General features: G+C 40.3%; 1 protein-coding gene across 1 annotated transcript in view; it reads left to right on the top strand.

Annotated features, from left to right (window-relative positions):
* PACS1 (phosphofurin acidic cluster sorting protein 1) overlaps positions 1–20,817 on the top strand; it is a 419,530-nt gene that overhangs the window by 241,977 nt on the left and 156,736 nt on the right. Inside the window, exons 18-19 of the mRNA XM_030219186.1 lie at positions 122–224; positions 20,694–20,736. Coding sequence (XP_030075046.1) covers positions 122–224; positions 20,694–20,736 — 146 coding nt within the window. The remainder of the gene's footprint in view (positions 1–121; positions 225–20,693; positions 20,737–20,817) is intronic.

Consider the following 20,817-nt stretch of genomic DNA (forward strand, 5'->3'; position numbering starts at 1 on the left):
GGTGTCTGAGCTAATAACCTGCTTGTTAAATTCAGGGTGGGGAGAAGAGGAAGAGGGTGGTTTTTGTGTGTTGCGCAGCACTTAATGATGAACTTGTATGTTTTGTTTGTGCCTTTCCTAGAGCCCTTTGATGTAATTGGTCGGATTATGCAGTACGTGGCCGGCGCCTATGCAACCCACCAGCTACCGATTGCAGAAGCTATGCTCACCTGCAAACACAAGTTGTAAGTGATGATTATCCCTCACCTGTTAGCCTGAGTGAGAAGTCTGCATAAAATATATGGGCCTAAATGAGAAATGTTTTGTATAACTGAAAATCAATAAAAAACAGATAAAAAAATAAAATATATGGGCCTGATAGATGAGCCAATTAAATAACTCACAAAGTTAAGTGCTGGTGCTTAACTTTCTGTTTATATTCAGTGCCACTGGCTGCTTAAAAGGGCGCCATTGAATATACTTATAAGTGGTGATGGCATCTTTCATACTTGAAAGTTTGACCTGCTGTTTCACTGGCTTAACTTATATAGCATTTGAACAGTCCATGTCTCCCACCATCTGTATATGTTTTGTGCATAGAGCCTGCAGTGATGTGGTCTATACATAAAATTATGTATATAACTGGTGCCAGTTGAAAAAAGTAGCTTACGGTCAGCTCCAATGCTGACATGGGCAGCTTCGTTGACAGGTACAATCAATAAATGTAAAAATAAAATGTGTGACTTTGTCCTTGAGATTTGGCATTGGCAGCACTGCTGGGAAGGGCTTTATCATAGCATAGTTACCCTGAAGCTCAGTTTATCCAAGGACAAGTAGGATTGCAACCCCATATAAATTGGGTGATGCCATCTGATGGAGCCCAGTGAGGAAAAAACGTCTGTGATCTTAGAACATTTTGTGGAAGTTTTTTGTAACTCACCATGCATGTTCACCACTTCTTTTCTGCATGAGGCCTCCTGAGCCTTCATTTTTCTATAACGCCAAAGACATCCTTCACCACACACTGTTCATTTTGTTAAAACATAATTTTTTTTTCATCCGCCCAGAACAGTGAATTATGTCCCTCGACCAGTAGACTGATGTAGAGAAGATGACACGTTAGTAACATTACTAGTATAAGCAGAGGTACAGCCTGAAACTTGTCAGTATTTCTCTCCAGCAGATGGTGCAGGTTGAACTGGTGCAGCTGGATTTTTGCTGAGAGGGCTGAACTCCCCAGGGTTGCAGTCTGCATCTGTGGCACTGTGGTAGTCCTTTTTGGCCTGGCCATGGACTTTCTCTAGTTGAGTAAGAGGTGCCTTCATTCCAAGCCCATAGTTCTATACTTCAGTGAGTAAGCTGTCATAGGCCTCTGGGATCCCTGCTGGGGGGGGGGGGGAAGGGTAGGGGAAAACACACTGTTTCTTCACGCCTCCCCCCTTAAGAGAGAGGCCCCGGACTGCGGCCTTCACAGACCACTGATCGGGTCTCGGTAGTCCAATGTCAGGGTGGTTCTGGCTCTTCCTTTCTGGAGAGGCCATCAGCTTTGCTATATTCCTTGCCCTTCCGGTGCTTACAACAGAAGTTTTTCCACACTCAGTATATGCTAACAGTTTTAGTCCTGTATGCTTCAATTTGTGAATAGTGAGAAGTATCTTCTGACAGAAACATTTATCACACTCAGCACCTGTGAATGGTTTTACTCCTGTGCGTATTCTGTGGTGCTTTGTTAGCTGTGATTTATGAATAAAGCTTTTTCTACATTCAGTGCATGTAAACAGTTTCTTCCCTGAAGGGATTCTGTGCTTCTTTGACAATTTCCTGCAACTGAGACTTTTCTTACACTACTTACTTGAAACTGGTCTCTCTTCTGGGTGAAATTTTGCATTTCTTGTAGAGCTTTCTTCCTGGTTGAAGCTGCTGTCATAACCAGGACATGAAGATATTCGATTATCAGTGTTTTTCTGATATTCTGTAATGTTTGGCTTTATTAATACAGTTTTTCCCATATTCTATACTTGTACATATTCCAGTTTCTTTATTATTTTTCAGGGACTGCATTAGCTCCTTTTTCACACTGTAATCTTTTTCATACGTAGAGCATGTAAAGTGTGTGTCTTTTATACATGTTTTCTGTTCTAGTTTTCTCTTCTGAGTGACCGATATTTCACAGTCTGTTTGTTTGAATAGTTTCTCTTTAGTGTCAGATCCTTCTGGTAAGGTCTCTGCTAGGAGGTCAGGTATGGGCTCACTATCCTGACACTCTTCTGGTAGACTGCACACAGCTAGTACCATGGCTGTGCAATTTGCTTAGGCTTTTAACATCTACTATAATAAAACTCACCCTCAACGTTCTGAAGACAACGTTCTGAAGTCACTCAGTCACTTCCTGAAGGGTTCATGGATTCATGGTGGTGAAACAAAAAGGGGGTTCGAAGTTTCCACAAAGGTTCAACACAAAAAAGAAAAAAGTGGAAAAACACAACTTCAAGAGATCAATCCGAGACAAGGGGTGAGATGCTCCAGGAAAACTTTATTAGGGACCCTACACAGTCCGTGTTTTGGCTTTTAAAAAAGCCTTCATCAGGGGTCTATAAAATAACATAACACATATATAATTAAAATTAAATCAAATATATAACACCAAGTATAAAAACTTAATGTAAAAACACGTAATGTAAAAAATACCTAATATAAAACATTATTGATACGAATGAAATCCTCTAACTTAGAATTTAATATATTAACTAAATCAATACAAATACTATTACTATATCATCAGACAAGCATCATAGAGATCAAATGGTTAATAAATAATATATAATTTGATTAGCATTATAGAAACATATTTCAAAAAGTAATATGTCTATATCACAGGCTTATAATATCATTCCATGAGTCAATAGATAATTAAATAAAACATATAGTGGAACAAATTTCTTTAAATATAAAAAACTGATAATAGATATAATGTACTAAGTAAAAAGCAATGACATACTAAAAAAAGGCATAGCATACTACATAAAAATAAAAATACAAAATATTTACAACAGATGATTTCTTAATACATACATATAAAAATAAAAGTTGAACATACCGATCAGTAGTTGCACAGAATATACTGACAGACAATGGAGCTCATAAAATGTTGTCTCTATAAGAAATTTTTGCATGAATAAAAGGAATAAGAAAAATTACTAAATGCAAGAAATAATGATGAAAATAAAAATAAAAGATAAGTGTAACGACCAATATCATAGAGAGTTTTTAAATAATTGTTGCATAAAAAAGTATATAGCTATATATTTAGATTATATATAAAAATCCGTTTCGTAGTAACAGCATGGTGATAAACGTTACGAGCAAAAATAAGAAGTAGCATAAAAATGAATGATAAGACAAATATTAGAAAAATAAATCATAAGTTGGCGACGCATGATTGGGAATGAGATATAAAACCAACGTCTATACAATTAGAAAAATAAATCATAAGTTGGCAACGCATGATTGGGAATGAGATATAAAACCAACGTCTATACAAAATCATGAGATTAAAGATTTAAATTTAAATATGTAAAAATGTATATCCAAATATCTATTTAAGTCTAAAAAGTGTATATAAATAATTTTAATAATAATAGTGTCACAAAATAACAAATGAAGACAAAGATCTCAAAAGAGCCAACCAATCCGGACATATATTAAGGGCCTAACAATCAAAAAAGAAAAGATAACGCTCACACTTCGCAAGGAGTGAAGAGAAAAAATAGAAAAAAGAAAAAAAGAAGAAAGGACTGCGTGTCAGCAATAGTAATGATATATCTCAAATATACTGACGTGAGAGATATAAATATATACACTTCCCTAACGGTAAACCGCCAAGGGTACTAACGGAGATGTAAAGGAAATGTTACGCTTATAATTGTCAAATTATCAAAATAGAAACAAACTAAACAATATATCGGTGATGCTGTATCAGGTAGTTATAGTGGATTTAATAAAATTAAAAATAAAAATAAAAATTGCCTTACCTGAATAAAATAAAGAGTATCAACAGATTCAATTTGAAAAAGTTGGCGCCAGAATTTACCCAATACTGACGTGTGAGATATAAATGAATATACATATACACATCCCTCACAGTCAAAGCGTCAAGGGTACTAACGGAAATGTAAAGGAAATGTTAAGATTTATCAAAGTAAAAACAGGCAAAAAGATATATCGGTGATGTTGTATCAAGCAGTCATGGTGGACTAGATGAAATTGAAAATAGAAATGAAAATAAAGTGAAGAATACCTTACCTGAGTAAAATGAAATAAAAGTATTGCCTCGTACCAACGGGTTCAGTTTAAACTAGTATTGAAAAAGTTGGCGCCAAAATTACCCAATCTAAATAGCGCTGTAATGAAACGTGGATTCCATTGATAGGGTACGTAAAATTTCAAAATAATGATTGACAGGTATACTGACTAATAGAGTGCCAGTGACAGTTATATCAAACGATTATTATGGAAGCTGGTGAGTGAAATTAATGAAAATGCTGAGTGATCGTTATGTCAAACAATTATTTAAGAAGCCATTAGATAAAATGCTCAAGGGTCACAAAAATAAGGAAGACTAATTGACTAAAATTAATCCGACTTAAAAGGCTCGACAGAATGGTGAATACATGTTCCGGAGGTAGCGATTAGTTATGATAATAAAGTGGTAACCAGATATTTAATCAAGAAATACTTAAAAAAGAATTATGCATGAATACCAAAACTAATGACCGACAAAAAAACATAAACTAACTGCTTATATGAAATCATTCAAGAAAAAACATAAAATCAATAGCTAATGTGCAATAAGGAAGTATAATAAAGTGATCATAATGTAATAAAGACAAAATGAGGTAAACGGGCAAACTGAGACCAATTATATTCCATTGAATATCTTTATAAGTTGGAAAAACGGTCTCTCTTCGCTACTCTGTTGAAGATGTATAATAATGAAAAAATAATGGAGAAAATGAGAGAAGGAAATAATAATAATAAAAGATAAAAAATAATAAGAAAAAAAGGGGTAAATAGTGTCCCTTAGAAATAACTGCCCCCTCAAACAAAATATATTTTTTGTGTGTGTAGATACCTGAATTATTATATAATTACATTGATCAATTAATAAAAGAATTAATAAAAGATTTGGTCATATACTCTGTTTGGATATTTGGATACACAAAATTAAGAAATACTACTATAAAGTAAAGATAGTAAAAATTGATACTGGTCGTAACGTAGGGATATGAATAATACAAACAATTTATATATATATACAGGCTCATAGCTAAAAATAAATGAAAAGAATAGTGGAAAGAATTTTCAGAGAAAATGTAGATATTCAATTTCCTTATTAAGACCTTTTGGAGCTACACATTCGGCTTGATATATAGCACGTTGTTCTGCTCTTAATAGTTTCTGATCAATATTTCCACCACGGGGATTTTGTTTAATGAGCCGCAACACAAAAAATTTTAAATCATCAATGCTGTGTTCAGCATCAATCCAATGTCCAACTAGTGGAGCTGATTTTATCTGCCTCCTGATGCAGCTACGATGTTCAATTATCCGAGTTTTTATTTTCCTTTTAGTCTTGCCAATATAAATCATATTGCAAGGGCATAAAATCATATAAATAACATTTTCAGAATTACAATCACTATCAAATCTCAACTCATTTTTTTTACCTGTGGTGGGGTGTATGAATAAATCTAACTGAAGAGAGTGGGCACAAACTGTGCAAGAGTTGCACGGTCTGTGTCCACCAAATTTGTGAATTGAATTATCTTTGATCATTGGAAGAGAAGATGGAACTAAATAATTTCTTAAATTGGGATTTCTCGAAAGAGCAAAAATTGGAACAACCTCTTTAAAGCATGAATGTATCTGGACAATATGCCAATGTTTTAAAATAATTTTCTTGAAAGAATGGCTCAAGGACGAGAATCTAAGAGCACAGACTAAATTCGGATTGGAATTGAATTTGACACCAGTATTCAACAGTTCTTCTCTAGTTCTCAGGCTAGCCTTTTTAAACCCTTCTGTGATACATTTGTCCGGATAACCACGTTGTCTGAATCTATTTTTTAGATCTCTAGAATGTTTGTGATAGTCATCTACGTCAGCACATATTCTCTTCAGTCTTAAAAATTGACAAAATGGTAAATTATCTTTTAGTGCTCTATTGTGATAACTTGAATAATGTAAATAACAATTTTTATCAGTGGGTTTTCTATATAACGAAGTAGTGAGCCAGTACCTGTCCTTTTTAACCTTGATGTCTAAAAAAGGAATATTATCTGTGTCGAATTGCATTTTGAATTTCAAATTGGAGTCACATGTATTGATCCATTCATGAAATTGCTGCAATAGACCACTATCACCCTTCCACAGTATAAAAATATCATCTATATATCTCTTATACATTTTAACATGCTGTTTATATGGATGATCTAATAGGTATAAATCTTCGAATTTAGCCATGTAGAGATTGGCTATATCGGGGGCCATGGACGCCCCCATAGCTGTGCCTTTGATTTGTAAATAAAAGTTACCATTAAAATGAAAGTAATTTTTCGTCAAAGCCAATGTAGCCAAGGCTAAAATAAGCCTATTAGGAATCCGTGTATCGGTTTGCCTGTCGCGCAAAGTTTCTTCAATGACAATTAATGCTTCCATCTGAGGTATGTTAGTGTACAGTGATTCAACATCAAGGGTGACTAATAGTAAATCTTCTAAGTCACCGCTATATTCTTCCAACATATTAATAAAATGAGATGAGTCACGTACATATGATCTAATTTTGGGAATATATGGTCTAAGGAAGTAATCTGTGAATATAGAAAGGGGTTCCAAAACTGAACTATTGGCTGAAATGATAGGTCTACCTGGTGGATCAGTCATAGATTTATGTATCTTAGGTAGAATGTAAATCGTTGGAACAACAGGGTGCTCTGTAATCAAGAATTGTTTTTCTTTCAGTGTTAGAAAGCCCATACTATATGCATGGTCGACAATTGCAATTATTTCGTTTTTTAAGGTGTCTGTAGGGTCATCACTAAGAGGCACATAAAAGGTAGTATCACCTAATTGTCTCATTACTTCTTGTATATAAGATGTTCGATCTAAAATAACTATGCCTCCACCCTTATCAGCGAGATTCAAAATGGCCGCCGAGAATTGAAGTCTCTGCGGCCATTTTGAATCTCGCCGAGACCGTCAGGCTGCATACAGGAGGATGGAGAGCAGCGCGCTGGGCAGGAAAGAGGGGGCTCTTTCCTGCCCCGACGTCACTAGACCACCAGGGAAGATCGCGTGACGTGAGTACGGAGAAGTGGTGACAGGGCCGGGGGGAGGGCGATCCCGAACTCGGAGGGCGGGCGGCCAGCCAGCCAAATCTACCTTCGGACTATAAGACGCACCCCCCATTTTCCTCCCAAATTTTGGGGGAAAAAAGTGCGTCTTATAGTCCGAAAAATACGGTAATCTAAATGTCTTCAAACAAGATAATTGAATGTCTTCTAATTAGAGACCACACTTCCTATAAGCTATCCAACACAAATACTATACCTGAAGGTATACCGCTTCAACGACTTTGGAGCTTGCAGACTGTGTATAATTTTGTTCCTTAATTCTCACCCATCTATTAAGATGTTCTAGTAGGTATATATATCCTTTACCAGATACAGCTCTCATGGGGCCACCCCAGTATTCAAAATTATGTGGCCCTCAACTTGAGACTCACCATGGAGTGTGCCTGCATTTCCCTGCTTGTTTGCATAAAAAGCAAAGTTGCTAACCTGTAACAGGGGATCTCTGTAGGCAATAGGAGAATGCAGCCATACTCATCCTCCAACCCCTTAAAAAATTTTTTTTTGAACTCCTAATTACATTTTTGCTTGGATTTGGACTGAATAAGGAGGGGCAGCCAAGGTAGTGTAGGAAAACCCGCACATGCTCAGAGTGGTCAAATTTAGACTGAGCTGGAGCAGAGCTCCAACACAGAAGGCTCTGTTGGATGACATCACCATGAAGTGTTGCTGTATTCCCCTGTTGTCTATAGAGAAACCCTTGTTACAGGTAAGCAACTTCACTTTCTTTCACGGTAGCTGCCAGACTCCAAGGCCACACCATATTGTCTTAAAATTTTGAGGGAAGAAACTTCCAAGAGGCAATTGGCATCTAGATCCCCACAGTTCAGATCTACCATCAATGAGGCCTTTACTGACCTTGTTCTCCAACTAAAATGTCATCGAAGCCACTCTAGCCCATCCAGATCTTTCCAGCCATGCTCAAGGCATAGACTGTAGTAATTTGCCCAGGACTGGCTTTATTTCTTTACTACAGTTGCCATCTGATCACTGCTAAGCTTGTTTGGTTTCATGCCTTCCATATAGGATTCCTTTGTGTTTATCCCAGGCATTTTTGAATTCCGTTACCATTTTCATCTCCACCACCTCCTGCAGGCACATATCAAGACTTCTACTATTGCTTATTTTTTATTGCACTACTAAATGTACACTGCATTGTATACAAATACATAAGAGACCATCCCTGCTTGACAGAGCTTCAGTCTTGTGGAAGACAAACTTCTCATATTCAGAGTATTCCTGGGGTTCAGACTACGAAACAGAATAATCCTGTGAAGGAGACCCCTCACCTCCACAAGAAAGGAGATTATTGTCACCAGAAGGCCTCTCATTCACACCAATTTTATTAAGGAAGTGGCTGATACAATTTTTATTTAGGCTAGAGGAGGAAGAAGAAGACAGATAAGAGATGCTGGGTATCATCCAATTTCTCAGTCCCCTCAATGGAAGTCATGACTGTGCACATTCACATAATACTGAGAGACATGAGACTAAGAGAGTCTGACAACCCCTCCCCAACTACCACCACCACCTTCTGTGAGCTCTGTCAACAAAAGGCAGACTTTATGTATAGAGTTGAGATGGTTCCTGTGTTTGACAAGCAGGTCAGATCTGCCCTTGAGATCCAAGCATAATAGTATCCTCTTTTCATTGCTCCCAGGGAGACATGCCCCTATCTTGAATTCTTTAGGAGGAAACTGTTTCAGAATGCTATGCTTTCTTACCATATAACTTCTTACTAGTTCTTCATGAGTTAGACATATGCAACATTTTGCGTAAGATTGAGGACTTCACAGATTCTCTTGCTCAGGAAAAGTCTGCAGAGACATAGTTCACTAGTGGACAAAAGGAAGAAGTATGAAAGAAACATCAAGTAAACCTCTGATGCTTTTATTTGTATTGAAAGATTCTACAATGGTGATTGATGTTCATAGGCTCCCATGGTTGTGAACTTCAGACCTACATTACAACGTGCAGGAAATGCTTGCTGATGTGCCTTGCCAAAGCAAAAATCTCTTTGGAGATAAGGAAGTAGCTTTTCTCATAAAGGAGCAAGATGAAATGCTTATTACCCTCTCCAGGGCTACCTCAGGCATACCATACTCTCCTAGAATGTATGAGGTGAGGGTTCAAGGAGACCTTACTGCTTTCAAAAGCATAGGTATCCTCCAAACACTTGGTCCTGTCAAACTTAGCTGGGATTTCACCCTTGTTCCTGTTCCAGAAGGCAGATGGCTCAGAAATCCCAAGCTGCTCCTTCACCAGAATCCGAGATGGGTTTTATTTGACTCCAAGAGAACATAACCAGGATTCCCGTCTCTATTCTGAACAATCTCCCAAGGAAAGAGGCTAAAGTTTTATGCTGGGTTCTGCATTATGGTTACAGACTCTATTTAACACATCATCCATCAAGAATATCTTGATTTAAACTCTCAATAACCCAAAATACTAACTCTCTTCCTCCTTAGAGACTAATGCCGTCAAACCTCTTCCACCAGTAGAAAAAGGACAGGGATTTTATTTCAAGTAGTTCCTGATCACAGGTACATACATTGCCATTCTGAGGAAAGACCAAAGGTGCATCAAGCCAAGCATCCTGTTTCCAACAGTGGTCAATCCAGGTCACAAGTACCTGACAAGGTCCCCAAAAAGTACAAAACATTTTATACTGCTTATCACAGAAATAGTGGATTTTCCCCAAGTCCATTTAATAATGGTCTATGGACTTTTTCCTTTAGGAAGCCATCCAAACCTTGTTTTAAACTCCACTAAGTTAACTGCCTTTACCACATTCTCTGGCAATGAATTCCAGAGTTTAATTACACGTTGAGTGAGGGAAAACTTTTCTCCGATTTGTTTTAAATTTACTACATTGTAGCTTCATCGCATGCCCCCTAGTCCTAGTATTTTTGGAAAGCATAAACAGACGCTTCACATCTACCCATTCAACTCCACTCATTATTTTATAGACCTCTGTCATATCTCCCCTCAGCTGCCTTTTCTCCAAGCTGAAGAGCCCTAGCCGCTTTAGCCTTTCCATAGGGAAGTTGTCCCATCCCCTTTATCATTTTTGTCGCCCTTCTCTGCACCTTTTCTAATTTCATTATATCTTTTTTTGAGATGCGACAACCAGAATTGAACACAATATTCAAGGTGCAGTCGCACCATGGAGTGATACAAAGGCATTATAACATTCTCATTTTTGTTTTCCATTCCTTTCCTAATAACACCTAACATTCTATTTGCTTTCTTAGCAGCAGCAGCTCACTGAGCAGAAGGTTTCAACGTATCATCAACGACGACACCTAGATCCCTTTCTTGGTCCGTGACTCCTAATGTGGAACCTTGCATGACGTAGCTATAATTCGGGTTCCTCTTTCCCACATGCATCACTTTGCACTTGCTCACATTAAATGTCATCTGCCATTTAGACACCCAGTCTCCCAGTCTCGTAAAGTCCTCTTGTAATTTTTCACAATCCTCCCGAAATTTAATGACTTTGAATAACTTTGTGTCATCAGCAGATTTAATTACCTCACTAGTTACTCCCATCTCTAGGTCATTTATAAATATGTTAAAAAGCAGCGGTCCCAGCACAGAGCCCTGGGGAACCCCACTAAACTACCCTTCTCCATTGAGAATACTGACCATTTAAACCTACTCGCTGTTTTCTGTCTTTTAACCAGTTTTTAATCCACAGTAGAACACTTATCTCCTATCCCATGACTCTCCAATTTCCTCTGAAGTCTTTCATGAGGTACTTTATCAAACGCCTTCTGAAAATCCAGATACACAATATCAGCCGGCTCACCTTTATCCACATGTTTGTTCACCCTTTCAAAGAAAATGTAATAGATTGGTGAGGCAAGATTTCCCTTCACTAAATCCATGTTGACTTTGTCTCATTAATCCATGCTTTTGAATATGCTCTGTAATTTTGTTCTTAATAATAGTCTCTACCATTTTGCCTTGCACCGACCTCAGACTCACCGGTCTATAATTTCCCGGATCTCCTCTGGAACCTTTTTTAAAAATCGGCGTTACATTGGCCACCCTCCAATCATCCGGTACCACACTCGATTTTAAGGATAAATTACATATTACTAACAATAGCTCTGCAAGCTCATTTTTCAGTTCTACCAGTACCCCGGGTTTGAATACCATCCGGTCCAGGAGATTTGCTACTCTTCAGTTTGTACAACTGCCCCGTTACATCCTCCAGGTTTACAGAGAATTCATTAAGTTTCTCCGACTCTTCGTCTTTGAATACCATTTCTGGCACCGGTATCCCACCCAAATCTTCCTCAGTGAAGACCAAAGCAAAGAATTCATTTAATCTCTCCACTACGGCTTTGTCGTCCCCGATCGCCCCTTTTACTCCTTGGTCATCTAGCAGTCCAGCCGATTCTTTTGCTGGCTTCCTGCTTTTAATATACCTAAAAAAAAAATTTACTATGTGTTTTTGCCTCCAACGCAATCTTTTTTTCAAAGTTCCTCTTAACCTTCCTTATCAGCGCTTTGCGTTTGACTTGACATTCCTTTTGCTGTTTCTTACTATTTTCAGTCTGTTCCTTCTTCCATTTTCTGAAAGATTTTCTTTTAGCTCTAATAGCTTCCTTCACCTCACTTTTTAAACAATACCGGCACTCGTTTGTTCTTCCGTCCTCCTTTTTTAATACGTGGAATATATTTGACCTGGGCTTCCAAGATGGTGTTTTTGAACAGCATCCACGCCTGATGTAAATTTTTGACCCCTCACAGCCGCTCCTCTAAGTTCGTTTTTCACCGTTCTTCTCATTTTAACATAGTGTTATGATTGGGGTCAGAACCCCTCTCAAACTTAACTCTTTCCTGGGGGTCAGCTTCTTAGCTGGCTTCTGTTTCTTTTCTCTGTCGTTTCTGAGCTGGCTCTGTCTCTCTGTGCTGGCAGCTTCCAGCAGCATGGTTAATTGTCTCTTCTCTGCAGCTGTGGGTGTAGTCTGAGTTGCTCTAACACTCTTTGGGTGTACTGGCTTCAAGTGTTTCACGGTGTTGCATTGATGTGGGTTGGGCCTCTCGGGGTTTGAATGTGTTCTGCCTGGCTCTAGGGAGAGTGACATCATCTGGGAGGGCCTTGATAAGGAAGTGGGTTCTTTCCTTCAGGGCCTTCGCAACGTTTGCTTCTGGCTACTTGCTTTAGGTCCAGGTTAGTTTAGTGCAGTCAGTGTGCACTTGTGACGTGTGTGTTTGACTTCCCTGTCTTTCCCTTTGGCTCCTCTGCTTTCCCTTTTGCTACGGTGTGTAGCACTGCTGTTAGTGCAGTGCTGGAGTTTGGTGCTGGGAGCACCCTTGTTAGTAAGTGTTTAGGAAGCACCTTTTGTTGTTTGGGTATTTGGCTTTCCTGCTTGTTTTCTTGTGCTTTCCCCGCTTTTCCTCGTGACCTGTGTTTAGCTGCTGTAGCTGGGTGCTTAGGAAGCACCAGGGTGAGAACCCATGTTTAGCTGCTGCAGCTTGGTGCTTAGGAAGTACCAGTGTTAGGTCTGGCTTTTGTCTTCCCTTCCTTTTTCCTTGTGGTTTCCCTGCACTTTTGTTAGTGTAGGGAGTAGGGGCACCCCTGTTAGTTGCTGTTGGGAGCACTGCTGTTAGTGGAGGGCTTAGGAGCTTTTCTGTTGGTGCTGGGCTTAGGAACACTTTTGGTCAATTTAGGAGTTAAGTGCACTTCAGTTACAGCTTGTTCTAGTCCTGGTCCTTGTGTCGTCCAGTAAGTACTGCCGGCTACTCGAACCCATGAGCTCAACTCCTGGGGGGCTTAGTAGCTAAGTGCAGGTGAAGCTGTGTGGACCAGTCCAGTGTGCTCCAGTCCCGTGTTCCAGTCCTGTGTCCTCCAGTCCGGGGGACCAGTCCAGTGTGCTCCAGTCCAGTGTGTTCCAGTCTGGTGTGCTCCAGTCCAGTATGTTCCGGTCCGGTGTGTGTTCTAGTCCTGTGTCCTCCAGTCCGGGTGATTCCAGTCCATGTGTTCCGGTTCGCTGGGCAGTGCCTGCAGTCCCTGCCGGTGTGCTTTACCCAGTGTTGGTGGGTTTTGCCTGCTGCTGTCGCTCCTCGTCAGCAGCCCAAGGGCTCACGTTTGCTCCAGAGCCCAGCCCCGCGGGCTGTGAACCTGAGAACCTGACACATAGTCTCCTTTTTTAAAGTTAAACGCTAACGTATTTGATTTCCTGTGTATACTTACTTCAAAGCTAATATCAAATCCGATCATATTATGATCACTGTTATCAAGCAGCCCCAGCACCATTGCCTCCCGCACCAGATCATGCACTCCACTAAGGACTAGGTCTAGAATTTTTCCTTCTCTCGTTGGCTCCTGTACCAGCTGCTCCATAAAGCTGTCCTTGATTTCATCAAGGAATTTTACCTCCCTAGCATGCCCTGATGTTACATTTACCCAGTCAATATCGGGGTAATTGAAATCACCCATTATTATTGTGTTGCCCAGTTTGTTTGCGTCCTTAACATTTCTGCATCCGTGTATTCATCCTGGCCAGGCGGACGGTAGTACACTCCTATCACTATCCTTTTCCCCTTTACACATGGAATTTCAATCCACAGTGATTCCAAGAAGTGTTTTGTTTCCTGCAGAATTTTCAATCTATTTGATTCAAGGCTCTCATTAACATACAATGCTACCCCTCGATCCACCCTATCACTATGATATAATTTGTACCCCGGTATGACAGTGTCCCACTGGTTATCCTCCTTCGACCAGGTCTCAGAGATGATGCCTATTATATCTAATTTTTCATTTAGTACAATATATTCTAACTCTCCCATCTTATTTTTTAGACTCCTGGCATTCGCATATAGACATTTCAAACTGTTTGTTGCTCCTATTTACATCATGCTTAGTACTTGACAGTATTAATTTGCAATATATTCTAACTCTCCCATCTTATTTCTTAGGCTCCTGGCATTCGCATATAGACATTTCAAACTGTTTGTTGTTCCTATTTACATCATGCTTAGTACTTGACAGTATTAATTTGCAATCTTTTGTCTGATTGTTAGTTTTATTTAAGGACACCTGATCTACTACGGTCTCTTTTGCAACCTCACTATCAGGATACCTTATCTTCCCTGTTTTGGTGATATCTTTGAAAGATACCTTATCCCGAACCATGCGCTGTTGAGCAACTGTCGGCCTTCCCCCTGTTTCTAGTTTAAAAGCTGCTCTATCTCCTTTTTAAATGCTGATACCAGCAGCCTGGTCCCACGCTGGTTAAGGTGGAGCCCATCCTTTTGGAATAGGCTCCCCCTTCCCCAGAATATTGCCCAGTTCCTAACAAATCTAAAACCCTCCTCCCTGCACCATCGTCTCATCCACGCATTGAGACTCCGGAGCTCTGCCTGTCTCTTGGGCCCTGCACGTGGAACGGGTAGCATTTCAGAAAATGCTACCCTAGAGGATCTGAATTTGAGCTTTCTACCTGAGCCTAAATTTGACTTCCAGAACCTCTCTCCCACATTTTGCTATGTCATTGGTACCCACATGCACCAAGACAGCCGACTCCTCCCCAGCACTATCTAAAATCCTATCTAGGTGACACGTGAGGTCCGCCACCTTCGCACCAGGCAGGCAAGTCACCAGGCGATCCTCATGTCCACTAGCCACCCAGCTATCTATATGCCTAACCTTTCCCTCCTGGGCAGCACTTGGAGACATTCCAATATTGATCAAGTTGTTGCATCCCTACATCAGGTCTCTAGATGTTTTTTTTAATTTATTTATAATATTTCAAAGCTTATTCACAAGATATATCTTGTACAAGGAACACAGAGATATTATCTAAAATAACAAAAAAAATATTCTAAAGTAAATATTCCTCTTTTCGTAGACCACTAATTTAGAGGGGGAGGTCAGTAAAGTTGAGGAGAACATATATCATATTAGTTCATAATAGGCAATAAGGCCTGGACCCAAACCACGGGCTATTTTACAATTACTTTACTCAACACTAGTCCCAAAAGTCATTTGGTAATTTTCTTTAAAGCAATAAAGCTTATCAGCTGATCCGATTCATAGAAAACATATTTGTTACCCACATATCTTATCATACATTTGCACGGGTATGCCAGTAAAACTGGCCCCCAGTGCTTTAGTATCTTCTCTTAATGCAAGAAACTTTCTCCGTTTTTCCTGAGTTGCTCTTGTGACATCCGGATAAATCCAGGTTCATGCACCCAAGAATTCTTTTAAAGCATTTTAAAAATATAACTTCATTATTGAGTTCGTCTTGCTCGAAGACTATTCTTAGGCTACAGAATAAGCCATATGACTAAAACTGAACGTCTCATTTTTCCCCCTAAACCCGCCTCCCCTCTTCCCCCTTTCTCTATCTCTGTTAATGGCTCTCACATCCTCCCTGTCTCCTCGGCTCGTAACCTTGGTGTCATCTTTGATTCCTCTCTCTTCTTCTCTGTGCATATTCAACAGATTGCCAAAGCCTGTCGTTTCTTTATAACATTAGCAAAATTTGCCCCTTCCTTTCTGAATATGCTACCAGAACCCTTATCCAAACCCTTGTCACCTCTCGCTTGGATTATTGCAACTTACTTCTCACTGGTCTTCCTCTCAGCCATCTCTCTCCTCTCCAGTCTGTCCAAAATTCTGCAGCACGACTTATTTTCCGCCAAAATCGTTATACCCACACTAGTCCACTCCTCAAGTCACTGGCTCCCTGTCCGCTTCCACATACAGTTCAAACTTCTCTTACTGATCTTTAATGCATCCATTCTGCAGCCCCCCATTACCTCTCCACTCTCATCTCTCCCTGCATTCCTCCCTGTGAACTCCACTCACTGGACAAATTTCTCTTGTCGTCCCCCTTCAACCCAACGGCTAACTCCAGACTTCGTTCCTTTTCCCTCGCTGCACCTTATGCCTGGAATAGACTTCCTGAGCCTATACGTCTAGCTCCATCTCTATCTGTTTTCAAATCAATGCTAAAAACCCACCTTTTCACCACTGCTTTTGACTCCTAGCCACTACTCAATTTGCCCTCCCCTTGTTCCTTCTCACCCAGTACTTCCCTTGTCTTTAATTGTTGTGTCTGTCTATCTTATTTTTAGATTGTAAGCTCTTTTGAGCAGGGACTGTCTCTCTTTATGTTGGATGTTCAGCGCTGCGTGCATCTGGCAGCGCTATACAAAGTTAATAATAATAATTATTATTATTGTTATTGAGTTCAAGTCTTGCTCGAAGACTAAAGAAACCAACAATGTAGAGCGAGTGTGGATTTCGGTTAAGGATTGCTCTAGGAATGCAGTCAAATTTTGTAATCCGGAGGCTTGTTGCATTTGATTCTCTGGTTTTTCTCTTTTTCCTCCTCCTCTCCTTTTTTGCGGTATTGGAAGATAGTAGATTTTGTTTATCGGGGGAATATGGTCACAGGAGTAATTGAGAATATCAGACAAATATTTTTTAAACAATTCAAGAGAACTCAGTTCTACCATTTTAGGAAAATTCAATATTCGCAAATTGAGCTGTCAAAGTTTTCAAGCTGATCAATTTTGTTATGAATAATAACTTTATCCTTAATCAGGCACTCAGTTGTAGTTTTTAATGAACTTAGTTCTTGTTGGAAAAGTATTTTCTGGCTATCAGTATCCTGCTTGATTTTTTCTACAGAGTTAGACAAAAGATCAACTTTAATCACCAAAGAAGCAGTGTCCGAAGCAGCTTTTGTAATTGTCTTATTGAAATGCTGTAACATTATCCAAATGCTTCCTAGGGTTACCTCTGTGGAAGCTAATAGCTCCTGCTGTAAATCCTCTGCAGGCTTCTCGGGGGAGGCTCCATCCATCGAGGATTCCTCAGCCCCCCCTTCGGAGGCTTCTGAAAATTCTGCCTCACCTCTTGTGCTTGCAGGACACAGAGGAGGGTTAAGATCTGACGAGGAAAGAGTTGTTACTAGCCCCAGCAGGTCCCTAGATTTTAAGATGTTAACAATAGCTGCCCGGATCTGCTTGATGGTGAATCTCATATCCTACTGGTTTCTAGGGGCAACTTCACTAAGCGATTTTACAGTTTCATAGAGGAGAATTACTGTGTGGTTTGTTTTTGAGTGTTCATAGGCTGCTGTTCATTAAAAATCACAGCAGTATAAACTAAAAAAGGAAAGCCAGAAGCAAAGAGCATAGCAGAGAGAAAGAAGGTAAGAGAAGAAAGCAGGGAATAGCCATAAATCTTTCTTCCAGCCATAAATCAGACCTAGTCCCTAAAGACATTTAAGTCTTAAGGCCAGATTTAAACCTAATCAAGGAATCCTCAATTCCGTAACAGTGGAACCAGTATATAGAAGGCTGAGTCACAAGTCAATTATAATCAAGTCTGAAAGGGAGGGAGGGAAGATGAAGAAAAGCTTGTTTTGGGGGTGTAGCACTTATTACATAGGGTGACATTAGGGTCCTAGATCCCTTTTTCTGCCCCATACAAAAATATGTTTTCATCTTTCAGAATCAGATTTAAAGCTCACAGTGGTGGTGTTGACCTTTAATGCAACTTGTGCTTACCATCACCATGTAGAAGGAAAACCCATCTCTGTACAGTTATTAGTTGTTTGACTTATGTGGGCTTTCTTCTATTGAAGCCTCTCATCAACCACCCCGTGTCGTAGATCCTCAGCATTGTTTTTACCTAGCTGGTGTAAACTCAGTTTGATCCACTAGGTTCCTGTGAGCTAAAGTATCTGACCTGGAAGGTCTTAATTTTGGTGGCAGTTACTTTGACATGCAAAGTTAGTGAGCTCTAGGCTTTAGTGACTGATTTACCCTATACAATGTTTTTCAAAATAAGCTGGTTCTGCATACATATCTACCATTTCTTCCTAAGGTGGTAACTACTTTACACTTTAATGAGTCATTCTACCAACATTAGTGGACGTGCCTTCTACTTAGAGCAGACTAAAAGCCTTAATCTATTAAGCATTTTGTTTCTTTTGACCTCATCAAACTTGGGGCTGTCTTTACCAAGCACACAGTAGCAAGTTGGCTAGTAGACTATGGGGCACATTTTCAAAGCACTTATAGGTTACTATCCAGCTCATTTTCGAAGGAGATGGCTGGCCATCTTCCAACACAAATCGGGAGATGGCCGGCCATCTCCTGAACCCGGCCAAATCGGTATAATCGAAAACCGATTTTGGCCGGCTTCAACTGCTTTCTGTCACAGAGCCAGCCAAAGTTAAAGGGGGCGTTTCAGCAGGGTATGGAAGGCGGGACGGGGGTGTGGTTTTGAGACCAGCTTCGGCCAATAATGGAAAAAAGAAAGCCGGCTCTGACGAGCACTTGGCCGGCTTCACTTGGTCCATTTATTTTTAGGACCACCGGAGGGAATCGGAGATCACCTTCCCTTACTCCCCCAGTGGTCACCAACCCCCTCCCACCCAAAAAAAATGTTATTTTTTTCCAGCCTCTATGCCAGCCTGAAATGTCATACCCAGCTCCATGACAGCAGTATGCAGGTCCATGGAGCAGTTTTAGTGGGTGCAGTGCACTTCAGGCAGGTGGACCCAGGCCCATTCCCCCCCCACCTGTTATACTTGTGGTGGTAAATGGGAGCCCTCCAAACCCCCCTCCCAAACCCACTGTACCCACATGTACATAAGGTGTAATGGTGTACAGTTGTGGGGAGTGGGTTTTGGGGGGGCTCAGCACACAAGGTAAGGGAGGTATGCACCTGGGAGCAATTTTTGAAGTCCACTGCAGTGCCCCCTAGGGTGCCCGGTTGGTGTCCTGGCATGTGAAGGGGACCAGTGCACTATAAATGTTGGCTCCTCCCACAACCAAATGCCTTGGATTTGGCCAGGTTTGAGATGGCCGCCATTAGTTTCCATTATCGGCAAAAACCAATGGCAGCGATCTCTAAAGCCGGCCCAAATGTTGAGATATGGCCGGCCCCAACCGTATTATCAAAATGAAAGATGGCTGGCCATCTTGTTTGAATAATACAGTCTGGTATGCCGCTTTCCGGGGCCGGCCTTAGAGATGGCCGCCCATATAGATGGCCGGCCCCGTTCGATTATGCCCCTCCACGTAACTTTGTAAGTCTAAGTGCTTTGAAAATATGCCTCTACATTACCTTTGCTTAAGCCCAGGCAGCCCTGAACTTAATGGCTTATGTCAAGGCTCAGTGTCAGTCATGGTTGTATCCATAGCCCACTTGAGATCAACCTCTGTAGATGAGATTTGCAGGGCTGTGATGAAGATATCAGGTTATCCATTCTAGTCTCATTTGGAAAGGAATTCTCAATATGACAGGTTGAGGTTAAGTCGGTCAAGCAACCTCTGAGGTGAAGAATCCAACTCTACGGCCCATTTTAAAAATATTTTTAAGTTATATTGGTTTTTAAAAAAAGAGTGGGATGAACAGTTAAAAAAAAAAAAAAAAGAGTAAAGCTTGTTACTGGCTATTGGCAGTATCCTTTCTTTTTCTCCTCCTCTTTTTTGTTAAAGGCAGTCTGTAGCTAAGGAATTTTGCGTATGAGGCCTGCAATTCTGGTTGTCCTTGGAGAAAACGAATCCACTTACCTGTTGCAGATGTCCTCCATTGATAGCAAGATTCAAGTACTCATATACCCTCCCATATCCCCTATAACAGGGTTAGGCAACTCCTGTCCTTGAGAGCCGCAGGCAGGTCAGGTTTTCAGGATATCCACAATGAATATGCAGGAGATAGATTTGCAAGCACTGCCTCCATGGTATGCAAATCTATCTCCTGCATATTCATTGTGGATATCCTGAAAACCTGACCTGCCTGCGGCTCTCGAGGACCGGAGTTGCCTACCCCTGCCCTAGAAGTTATCTTCTAAAAACATTAAGATATTTAAGGAGGCCCCTTGTGGCAAGTTGCAAAAAGCTGCTAGAATTTGTTCAAAGCTATAGAAGTGGGGTTTTTTTTCCTGCATCAGACTTTCTCAAGTAGTGTCACCCATTTGTGAGGACTTGAATCCTGCTGTCTATGGAGAATACTAGCTACAGGTAAATAACTTGGCTATCTGGGATTATTTTGGTACTATGCTATGTCTCTAGTCTAAATCTCCTTTCTCTTTCCTGGTCTTTCCACTGAAGGCAATGATATAGCTGAAAGTTCCATAAAGGGCAATTTCTGGTGGATTAGAAGAAAATATGAGTTACCTGTGAGGTTGCTTGAACTGTGTCAAGAGGCAGAGCATGGAAATAATAGTATCTTTCTTGGAGGAGTGCAAGAGGGATAGGAAGGCAGCTGGACCATAGCACTTTCTTATTTTTAATGATTTACTTTTCTCCCATCAGCCAAGATGAAGACTCCTATCAAAAGTTTATTCCATTCATTGGTGTAAGTATCTTATTTGTTCCTTCCTATCATTGCTGTCCTCACTTCCTAGTGACCTCCCTTGCACACAGCTATTGGAAACTG

This window comes from Microcaecilia unicolor, chromosome 11, assembly GCF_901765095.1.
Source record: "Microcaecilia unicolor chromosome 11, aMicUni1.1, whole genome shotgun sequence".
Lineage (NCBI taxonomy): Eukaryota > Metazoa > Chordata > Amphibia > Gymnophiona > Siphonopidae > Microcaecilia > Microcaecilia unicolor.